This window comes from Pleurodeles waltl, chromosome 1_1 (genome assembly GCF_031143425.1).
Source record: "Pleurodeles waltl isolate 20211129_DDA chromosome 1_1, aPleWal1.hap1.20221129, whole genome shotgun sequence".
Classification (NCBI taxonomy): domain Eukaryota; kingdom Metazoa; phylum Chordata; class Amphibia; order Caudata; family Salamandridae; genus Pleurodeles; species Pleurodeles waltl.
The window spans coordinates 731965842-731978029 of NC_090436.1; the positions used below are offsets into that span (position 1 = coordinate 731965842).

The window sequence follows — 12188 nt, forward strand, 5'->3', positions numbered from 1 at the left end:
ATAGGGTATATGTTGTAATTCAATCTGGGTTTACTTTATGGTTTTGCAGAATGTGACTTTTAAGGAAACATGGCAGTATCTCATTCTGGGGAGGCATTTGTATTGTATTTGGTTTGGGATGATTGTGAAGCTGACCAATTTATCTAAAATATGTGATAAGGCATCAGGAAGGCAGATTAAAGGCTTTGTAGATAAAATTACTTTTTCCATAATTTCCAAAGTTACCTAATAGAATGTGGTCCACTTACTCTTGACAAAGTTGGTGCTGAGTGCTGACATGAATGTTAAAACATAAGTGGGTAGGATATATTTGGAGGTCCGGACCTCACAGAGAAAAGCCTGGGCCTCATTGAAGCAATTATGGTGCTGAGGTACTTATGGTGAAGGGCAATGTTGTGTGATCACTAATGAGTCACAATATCAGAATTCTTGTGATGACGTTGGCACCATTGTATGGATGCTCAACAATGTTTAGTCAATCACAAGTACAAGTGACTCAAATGTCAAATGATGTATGATTGTAATACTTAAGTGTATTATATGACTATATAAATCACAAATGGAAGCACAAGGGAATTGTATAGAATGTATTTTACAAACTGGTTCCACACCGGCAAGTGTAACAAAGCACTGCTCTGGTATTCAAACAGACACATTGCTTTCTGTACATGGTTTGTTTATTTTTGATGTATGCTCCTACATTATTTATATTCACAACATCAGCCGACTTGCTTTGTCCACTAGTCATACAGTCACAAGGACTTCTCAACGGTAACTATTTGCCAAAAAGGAAATCTCAAAACTGATTTTCTTTTTGAAAATAACAAACACTCCCTCACTGCCACGGTTTGTTACATAATAGCATACCGAAAGGGGTAGAGCTTTCTGTTAAGGACAATTCAAACCATCACAATAATTAATACACAGTTATTATTAGTAATCAATCATATTTTTTTCATTACTGTCTTTTGGATCTCATTAATGAGTTTGATATTGTTTTATACAGATCAATGAAGTGTGTTCTAGAATGTAATGATTATTTTCTTTTTTTCCAGCTGATCTTCCAATACCAACTGTTGCTGTCCTTGATGGAGTCGCATTAGGAGGTGGCTTGGAAATGGCATTAGCTTGTGACATCATTGTGGCAGGTATATCATTGTATGATTTACTACCAAAGTAAAATCCATAGAAGGTACTGATATTTGAATAACATGAATATCGCCAACATACATTGTATATTGTTGGTAATTGTCAAACAATACAAGATTGTGTTGCTACATGGGTAGTGCAACTGAATTGGTGCATTACCTGCTTTGGAAACCGACTACTATGTTAAATGATAAAAGTATATTTATGTAGATTCATGCATTCATTGGACAGAATGTCTAATTTTAATTGATTGATTTGTGTTAAATCAGATTGGTTCATAATCGCATGACAGACTAAAGTAGCATATAGGATCATACTTTAGTCTGACTCATTATGAAAGAAACCTTTCCCATCTTATAATGTTTAGCTTCATATACTTTAAAAAGAAAACAAACAATTGTGTCCTAATTTTCTTCCCAGGACATATTCAGATCACGAAAAAAGCTGGGGATTTGAGTGAAAAAGGCAAATGACAACTTTACCCGATCACAGCATAACACCAAGCATTCAACAAACTCTCTGCTAAAGGAATAATCATATTGTTTGCCCTACAGCTCTGGTAAATGTGCATAGTGGCAAAATACTGGAATTGAGCTGTGTTTTCTCTCCGCAAGTCATTAACAGGGCATGTAATTTAGGTAATTTTGTTCTGTGTTTCATTGTGCTTTCCTTCTCAGGATGGGAAAGTAATGATGATAAGCAGTAGATTAGTGTTATGTATAGGGAGGGAGACTGACCAGGGAGAGGTGGTATACCCCTTGTGGGACCTGCACATACCTACTGCCATATCTGGAATCTATGCTATTGTAACACTGGTGACAATGATGGGGTTCCATTCCTTTAGTCCTAGAGAAGAAAATGGTAGATGAGCGAGAACGGTATTGGTTCTCATCGTTCTGCGTCCCAAATAGTGGACACTGGCATCACCTATTCCATGGTCTGGTACTCCCCACACTGATTACAGAGGTCTCCGATAGCCTTTGAATTTGAGTTGTTCACACAGGCTTGAATACGGCACCATCAAAAACATCATAGATTAAACAGATTTGGAACTGGGCACTATTGCAAGAGACACTTTCAAAAACATACTTGGAAGCAGTCCGTGAAACAGGTCAACAGCCTCTTTTCATAGTGTTTATAAGAAGATTTCATTTTTTAAAGAGTGATTTTATTAGAATCCACTATCTTAATATTATGCTGAAATTCCGTGTTACCAGGTAACCATGGACATCTGTTTTATGTATACATGTGAGCAATATACCATAAAACTACAATCAAAACATGGAGTTGCTGTCCAGTTACACCATACTGTGAATAAGTAGTCAGTCTGATCCATTGTGGGTCCACAGAGGTTCACTAGTCACTGTAATGTATCCCCAACATGCCAAAGCCCTACTCTGCCACCTTTGTGGAGCACATCAAATGAGCATATCACCATTATAGATAGCACATGGCTTTGTCACAGCATGCATCCTCTGTTTCAGGATTGCCCCCCTTTGGTGCGGGTGATGTAATGGTTCCTTCATGCAGACCACCGCTCGTGTGTTGAGGTTGGAACCATTCCGTTCTCATCTCACGAGCCCGAAATCCCTATACTCTTTACAGCAGAGGAACTTTTTTTTCTAAGAATAGCGTCATGAGTTGGGAAAGAGCTTTCCCAGCTCTAGAGGCTATTTTTAGTTTTCAGTGAAATGACTAGCAGTGCTCACGGTGCACTGACATCATTTCACTGAAAACAAAAGTGAAATGTACTGATCTGCTCATTTCACATTTACTGCCTTGGTGCTTGTGGGGCTATCTCAGCCCTTAATGTTGTGCCATAATCACCCTGTGTGCCCCCCTCAGGGGCGGATAGGGACAATAGGCCCTAATCTGTCCCCCTCAGTGGGGCAGAAAGCCCATGAAACCCAGTTATTACCCCTGATCTGCCCCCCCAGGAGGGGTCAGAAACCCGTTGAACATCAGGGATTTTTGTAAACTTTTTTTAATTTTTTTATTTATAGGGGTGGGGCTGCCCAAAATGGGCATGCCAATGCCCCCACCACTCCCCAGGTGCAAACAGTCTTTCTGCCACCCTGGGAGGTATAGGGGGATTATGACCCCCGTTCTCCTACCTGGTGGGCGGCAGAAAGCCCACTAGACACCAGGGATTTTTTTTTTATTTCTAAAATAGGGGTGTGGGCTGCCCACAATGGGCAAGCCAGTGCCCCTACCACTCAGACACAATTAGGGGGGCAGGGGTAGAAAGCCTACTGGACACGAGGGATTACTTTTATTTTCAGTTCTATCAGTGGGAGCTGCCAGGCATGGGCATGACTACCCCTCCCCACCAAATGGAGAATGAGTCTTTTTGCCCCCCGGAGGGCAGATGGAGCCAATTACCCCTATTTGCCCCGTTGGGGGAGGGTAAAGCCCACAGGACACCAGGGGTTACTTTTATTTTTTTTGTATCAGTAGGGGCTGGCCAGCATCGGCATGTCCATGCCCTCAACACAAAAAGGATAACAGTTTTTCTGCCCTCCGGTCAGGCAGAAAGCCCACTATAAACCAGGGATTACCTTTTTTTTATTTGTATAGGTGGGGGCTGCCCAACATGGGCATGCCCAAGCCCCCCCCACCCAAAAAAGCAAACAGTCTTTCTGTCTCCCCCCTGTCCCCTGTGGGGAAGAAAGCCCACTAGGCACCAGGGATTACTTTTTGGTTTATTTGTATTGGTGGGGGCTGCCCAGCATGGGTGTTTCCATGCCCCCCACCCAAAAAGGAAAACTGTCTTCCTACCCGCACCAGATAGGGCAGTTACCCCTCAGTGGGGCAGAAAGCACACTAGACACCAGGGATTAATTTTTTGTAGGTGTGGGTACTGCCCAGCATGGGCATGGCCTTGCCCCACCCCCTCAGAAATGAGGAATCAGTCTTTCTGCTACCCTGAGGACTAAATCATTTAACCCTAATAGCAGGCAAGAGGATATTTGATTTATTGGGTGTTGTTTTTACAAATTAGGCCTGAAGAGTTTGCCCAACTTCTAGTAACATCCCACTTGCAATGGTCAACAGCTGCACTTTTTGGGCTTGGGTAGCCTCCCACCTGGATAAACCTACCAGACCCAAACAATTCTCAAAGCTAGACATTGAGGGAGTCGAGGGTGGTGTGCTCTGCATCCATCCCACACTATTTTCTTACCCACAGTGCCCTGAAAACCTCAAAATGTTACTAAAATGACACATTTTCCTCACATTTCTGTGCCATGTTGTTCTTGAAACCGTAATAAACCACATATTTCCTACCACCCAGTGATCCCCTTGATTTCCCGATAAAAATGATACCTCACTTGTGCGGGTGCCCAAAGCAGAGTCAGCCCAAGAGAGCACTAAAAACTGCCCAAAGACCGAGGGGAATGCTGAGTGGTAAGAGATTTGTGGCTTCCCTCAGATTCCAGAACTTTCCACCACAGAAATGTGAGGAAATGTGTTTTGTTAGGCACATTTGAGGTTTGCAAGGGATGCTGGGTAAAAAAAAAGTGGGGGGAACCACACAAGTACCGCTTCCCTGGACTTACCTAGGTGTATAGTTTTCTAAAATATGCAGATTAGCTAGTTTTTCCCAGCTGCTGGCTGAGTGAGCTAGGTCCAAAAAAAAACACAGCTACCCACTTTGCAAAAAACAGGTCAGTCTTGCATGGAAACAAAAGGATGTTGCATTTTGAGCCGTTTCCCGTCATGGGCACTAGGCTTACCCACACAAGTGAGTTACTATTTTCATCAGAAGACATAGGAAAATTCTGGAAGTAAGGACGTTTGTGGCTCTGTGCAGATTCCTATCACTTTCTATCACAGAAATCTGAGGGAACTGTGTTTTTTTTAGTCAAAGTTTGAAGTGTGCAAGGGATTCTGAGTAAAACAGCCTGGTGAGAGCCACATAAGTCACCCCATCCTGTATTCCCCTAGGTGACTAGTTTTAATTAATGTACAGGTTTGCTAGGTTTCCCTATGTGCCAGCAAAGGTAGGGCTCAAAAACCACAGCTACCCACTTTGCAAAAAAACTGGTCAGTTTTGCATAGAAAAATGTGATGTATCCATGTTGAGTTTTGGGCCGTTTCCTGTACGGATACTAGGTCTACCGACACAAGTGGGTACTGTTCTGATCAGTCGACTTAGGAGAATGCTGAGTGGAAAGATGTTTGTGGCTGGTGAGAGCCACACATTTCACTCCACCCTGGATTCTCCTACGTGCTAAGGCCAGATGTAGCAAAGGGTTTTACCCATTCTGTGTCTATGGGAAAATGTGTTCGTACATATGGCCCTTAGTATTCAAAAGTGTATAGGTTTGCTAGGTTTCCCTAGGTGCCAGCTGAGGTTGAGCCCAAAAAACACTGTTATCCACTTCTCTAAAAATGGGTCAGATTTCCATGGAAAACTTTGATGTATCCATGTTGCGTTTGGGACGTTTCCTGTCGCAGGCACCAGGCCTACCCACATAAGTGAGGTATCATTGTTATCAGGAGACTTAAGGGAACACAGAATAGTAGAACAAGTGTTATTAATAATTGTATTTTTCTGCATTTGGTGCATTTGGACCTTCCACATGCAAGACAACGTGTCAGAAAGAAGTAATTTTGAGAAATGCCCTCTCATTCACATGCTAATATGGGTACCCACAAATTCATGATGATTCTAAACTCCATATCCTGTGCCCATTTCAGAAACACTTTGGTTTCCTTTTCACTTTTTATATTTTACCATATTGCTGTATACCCAGTACACAATAAAAAACCATTGCAAGGTACAGCTCAGTTATTGGCTCTGGGTTCTTTGGGTTCTTGGTGAACCCACAAGCCCTATATATCCCTGCACTAGAAGGGTCCAGCGGAGTAACGATATATTGTTTACAAAAATCTGCAAAAGTTACAGATGAACACGTAGGCACAAACAACAGAGTTTTTCCACTCAAATTCACAATTTTTTTAATTTCAACTGTTAATTTCTATATTGGAACCTTGAAGGATCTATACAAATGACCCCTTCTTGAATTCTGAATTTTGTCTACTCTTCAGAAATGTATAGCTGTCCGGGATCCACCACTGGTTTCACACCCATTTCTGCCACAAACTAGATGGAAGTTGCAGCACAAAAATAGGAAAGATGCAGTAGGTCCTTGTAAAATGCCAAAACTGGGTTGAAAAGTTTGTTTTTGTGATTCAAGTCTGCCTGTTCCTAAAATCTGGAAAACTGGTGATTTTAGCACCAACCCTTTGGCACCAGCCCTTGCCATTTGCAGGAAAAAACAGACACTTTTTCCCCATTTTTCGCAAAAGACTCAAAATATAGATATATTTTGCCTCTTTTCTTGGTACCCTCCAGGGCATTCCCATACCTTGGGTATCTTTGGAATCCCCATGATGTTAGAAAAGTAGGACACACATTTGGCATGAATACCTTATGTGGACACAAAGTTATGGGGGCCTAGGAGTGAACTATCCCAAATAGCTAAAAAAAAAAAAAGGCTTCAACCAGAGAGGGAATGGTAGAAAGACCTAGCAGCGGAGGGGTTAATAGAAATTGTTGATTGTCCCAGGATATTGTTCTGGAGTGCTGTGTAGGTTAGGTGTTTATCACAAACTAAATCTCTTTCATTGCATAATGCTAGTTCCCAGAGGTACTGTAAACCAATCAATTTTGGTCAACTAAAGTGCTAAACCCTCTGAATCCTTTGACCATGTAGTGTGATCAACAGGGTGTACAGCAAATAAGGACCTCATAGTACATTCATTATTTAAAATGTTTGCTTCTAAAAGGACCTACGAATGTTACAAGACCAGGCTGAATGAAACCAATTAAACAAAACAAATTAAATTACTCTCTGGGTGTGTGCATCTATGAATGGATCTATTTGTTGGCTTTGTAAATGAGCAACTACCATTGTAGGCGTGTGTTCAAGGCATCTGTAACTAAAGGAAACCACATCCAATCTGTCTCCTTTATACTGGTTAGTGCCAATGATAGGCAAGAGAAATGACTTGGTGTCATGCTCCGAGAAGGCTAATCTCCCAATTTCTTTAATGTCCTAGTAGATCACAATTGTGCTGAGATGGTGTGTTCTAGCCTACGGATGATCTAATAGCAGTGGGCACCTAATGATATTGAGATTAAAGTGAGCCTGCAAGGACAATCCTCAGTGAAGATCACCACTTATAAAGTGAAGTTCTCCTATACAAAGTATCTATTCAGAAGAATCAACCACCCCTTACCATGTTTGAAACCACTATAAATAAAGCCCCCTATCGTACTGCATGCCTTGGCTCCCTAGTCTTAAATGGGGATACCACAGTGCTTCACTAAATCTGTGCTCTAGCTTCACCAAGGCTTTAATGAGGATGACAAAAATAAAGCTTTTCATTTATTAATGGAGACAAATTCTGCCAATTTCTGTGGAAAACGCAGACTCCCCAGTGACTTGTGCATGGAAGTAAGAGGAAATCTGTACTGCTTTACGTATGGCAACCGGAATGAGTCTGACCAAATGCAGTAACATTGGAATTTTACAAACTGGGAAACAGAGAAAAACAAAGAAAACCTAGGTCTTAACAGTATGAAAAGTGAAGAAATCAATGATTTAGTCAGTCTATAGATGGCTATCGAGTTTCTTAAACAAAGAAAGCTAGCTTAACCCGAGTCACTCAGATGTGTCTGCAGTACAGGTGGTATCACAGACTTGTCACACACAGATACAAAATAGGCATACAGGTGACTGACTAAGGGCTTGATTTAGAGTTTGGTGGAGGGGTTACTCCTTCACAAATGTGACTGATATCCTGCCTGCCTTATTATGGTCTCCATAGGCTAATGGGATTGTAATACAGCGGACGGAATATAAGTCAGGCCCAAAGTGTTTAATCAGACACAGCCACCCCACACTCATACGGATTCAACAGCTATTTAGGGAATAAGCAGTGCAGCTATTCAGATAACATAATTTATTTGACTGTTCCTGACAGACAGTCTGCCTAAGTGTACAAAAGTCTAGGTGGTCTTTATAAACCCACCGTATTTTTCAAGATATTGCGCTTTAGCAATTTTTAGAAATACCTGTGTGTAATAGAGTGTATTAAAATATGGAGACTGGAACTACAACCCGGTTAGGGTAATTTGATGATCAGGAGCCCCACCTAAAGTAGTTATGTTGCTTTACCTATAAACTTACAGAAGCAGTGCCTACCCTACTCTCTGGGAGGACAGTGGTTCTGAGTGCCTGAAGCCCTTCCAACTTTCTGACACCGCTCTAATCCGCTCCCTCCCAAATCCTGCAAGCAAATGGCCAAAGTTGGTACTGCAGTAATCTCACCATTAATCAATCATGTACTGCCTTACTGTGGCTAAATTGTGATACCTCGCAGTGGTTAGAGCCATTATCAACTTTCGAAGATAGTTGGTGAAAGCGTACCCTGACATTGATCAGAAACAAATATATCTTGAGTCAAGTCTGTTCCTTCGGAGAGGTAACTTAATGATCTGAGTCGTTTGTCAGATTTGGGTTTACAACACTTGCCTTTGATTCTTGCTTCCTTAGGTTAAGGTCCCAGCGCATTGCATAAATGAAAAATCTAGATCTGTGCCTCCATGGAGACTGAATGCATTATCTCTGAAGCTCTCATTCACAAGCCGTCATGTGTCAGTTTCTTCACTTTAGTGATGTAGGTCTGGCACCTGCGCCACACAGTTATCTGGTAAATTAAACATCTTCTGAATGGTCTGCCATTGATTTAATGCAGCAAAAGGAGGTTACTCTTCGTGCTTGACGAAACACCTTGCTTCGCTCTCAGCTCTCCATTCATCATTCAACAGCCAGAACAAATGTACTGCTTAGCCTGTCTTCTCAAAACAAAATGTCCCACTCCTTACCAGCCTCCCTCAAAGTCTCCTAGCATTCCCTGCTCAAAAATATCAATGTCTGCGGCCTGCTTTTGAGAACTGTAGTTTAAAAGCAGCCATAGACTACCTGCCTAAACGCACCATTTTCAAATATACGTTTGAAATAAGATCGGGCTTCTGGAAACACAGTATAAATTAGAAAGCTAGATGATAAAATGTGTACCACCCAAAGAAAATTAGTATTTTTTTATTTTTCTTATAATGCGATTCATGTGCTTATGGCACACTGTTGCCCATATTCCCCCAGGCATATAATCATAAGAAAAAAAAAACATTTCAAATACATTTCGGACGCTCAAATTTCACAGTTTTTACAATAGAAAAACAAAGCGAGGGACCTACAAATGGTGGAGAAGGGGAAACTTAGCTAGAAAACAGAGTGAGCAAGAGATAAATAGGAGGGATAATTAGAGACGGGATGAAGAGAATGAGATGGAGAGCATGGGATGTTGCTTTAAAGGCAGAGGTAGTATTACTGCAAAGGCTATGCATGCTTCAATCACACCGCATTCAGAGTCTGATGTTCACAGACAGAAATTTCTCGAAGTTCGGAAGATCCTGTGGCTCACGCTCTGGTATGGAGAGCGATAAATAACATTGGAGAAGTACCCTGCCAATATTTTAATATCCAACACGCAGTAAAGGTTCTTGCAGTAGTGACATCTAATTTGTAGGGTTTCATGGTGACAGTTTCATTCAACAATGTATTCTCACAAGTCTCAAATTTGGCGTAGCCTTAAAAAAGTATGATCCTTTCAGTATCATTTTCTGTTGGTTTGGTTATTTTGAAGAGACCTTAAGATCTGTTCAAGAACAGAAAAAGTAATTTTAACAAATAGCACATTTATTACAAGACACTGTTTTGAACCAAAATAAAGCAATAGCACGCCATCCAGGATAAACCTGTTAAAACCAATAAATACTGAATAATTTTACCCATTTTGTCATAGAATTACAGTTTACTCTGTTTCATTACAGTATACTGCAGTGGCCACGTACTTCTCTTTAAAAAGTATAGAAATGTTCTGTAGGTCAATGGTTTATGGCAGAATCCTTTCTGGGAAGACCAAGTAACTTGCAACAAAGGTTGACCACATGAGATGAAGTTACAATCCCACTAATTTGTTTTGGAAAACATTGTCTCGAGTAGGGTCATTACCCAGAGGAAGTTCTTAGAGGTCTCAGTGTCCTTGGATTAGGTCAGTAGTTGCTCCTGGTCAAAATCCTTTAATTGCATGCAAATCCTCCAGTTTAACTGGTGCAGATGGAATCTGGAGAAGATACAACTCTTAACTATTTGCCTTTATTTACAAAATGCTTCTGTGAAAGCACTACTCAATATTTTTGAAAATTTGAAATGACAGCAACAGAACAGCATGGGCTTTTCAGATTCAACAGAAGTGTGAGAAATTAACTGTAAAGGCAAGATATTTAGTTACATTGTTTTGGACACTACTCAAAAGGGAAATAAATGATATGGAAAGAATAGAATATGGAAGAAGAGTTTTGAGTTTGGATGTATTGAGTACTAAAGACCTGAAATAACTTGTGCTATCGTGTTTTCTATTATTAATGCACTTTTTGCTTTCTTTGTTTAAAAAAAGGGGGAGACATTTTTGCAACATCCAATGTTCAGCATAAATATAGCAATTACGACTTAAGCAAATTTAAGGCAATCTCTTAAATAAGAGTTTTCCTAGCTATAGTCTCAATGGAAAATTATCAAACATATTCTGTTTCTTGCTTGAACACAAACACTTTTGCAAAGCTACAAGCATATTGTCTGGTTCTGCCAGTAAGCTACAAAGACACTAGATATGTCAGGGAGCTTTGGGTTCCATGGTGTTAATGCTTTGGCAACAAATGGTGCTCCTCGGTATGTATCGAATCAATTGAAACCCAATAATGTCCTTGGTCACCAGATTCCTACTTTTTTTCCTTTTGAGGGGAATAAAGCATGCAGGAGTTTCCCATGTTTGGTTAAAAAAGCTTGCTTTTGCTGCAAGATGACAACGCTTTTGATCTGTCAGTTCACCAAGAGTTACACAGAGCACAGACCTTCAGCAACTTTAGAAATCAATTTAGGTTTAGGTCACATACCTCTATTTCAAACAGGAATTAGGAATTACTATAGTATGCCACATTGATTCCCTATATGAGCAGACAGCTTTTTGTTAATAAAGAAGGCCAGTCTGCACTAAATACCAGGCTCACCTTCATGAGCCACTTGAGGATCTTCAAGAATATATCCTTTTAATTCACCTGATGTTGGTGAAGCTAATCAATAGTTGTCAGCAATCAAACAGATAAATGGGATTGGCTGGAGTCCTGTACAATTTAAGGGAAAAGGAAGGAAAAGAGGGATCGGATTCTAGATGAGCAAAGTCATAGTTATGACCCCAGAAGAGACAGTATGGAGTCAAAGTCTCGGTTTGCTAAGTTCCCAACTTGCCAATGAAGGAAACAGCAGAGTCCATATATACCCTGCTTCAGCATAATCTAGTAGATCAGATGTTTGATGTCAATGTGGTATAATCTGAAATGCAGATTATCAGCACATGGTGATATCTCATCCTTTCAGCATCTGGTGTCTGGTGATGGGTGTATCGCTGTCAGCATTTTTATGTATAGGTGTCTTAAGTACAGCAAGTAAAGAGGGCAGCCGAGTCCATGTGAATGTTACTGTGTCAGCGGATCCAAAAGCTGAAAGAATCCATACTGCATGTAGGTTTTGCATCCCGACCCTCTGATTGCTTTTTGGGGGCCTCATGAGCCAGTGGTCACATCAGGAGTGGTTGTGGCTTCTCCCACGAGGCACACAGAGTCTGAGCACCCTTTAATTTAGGAGTAGTTTATGACTGGGAAGCTGGGTTAGAAGGAGTGTAGGATGCATGGTGATGTGCTTCTGTTGTAAGCTATCCAGTTTGGTCTAAAGCTGATACAAGGATCCAGGTTCTCTAAATTCAAGGTTCTTATCTCGTCACAAGTAAATCTTCCCTTTTGACAACTCAGATACTTTTTTATAGAGCAGTTGGTTCCAACTGCCAATACGGCTGCTCCTTTGGGATAGGTCCAGAGTCAGTCACTGACCTTTATTTGTAATTTTCTAAAA

General features: G+C 40.9%; 1 protein-coding gene across 1 annotated transcript in view; it reads left to right on the top strand.

Moving 5' to 3' along the window:
* The window catches only part of AUH (AU RNA binding methylglutaconyl-CoA hydratase), a 711935-nt gene that overhangs the window by 344640 nt on the left and 355107 nt on the right, over positions 1–12188 (top strand). The window contains exon 5 of the mRNA XM_069227411.1: positions 1056–1148. Coding sequence (XP_069083512.1) covers positions 1056–1148 — 93 coding nt within the window. The remainder of the gene's footprint in view (positions 1–1055; positions 1149–12188) is intronic.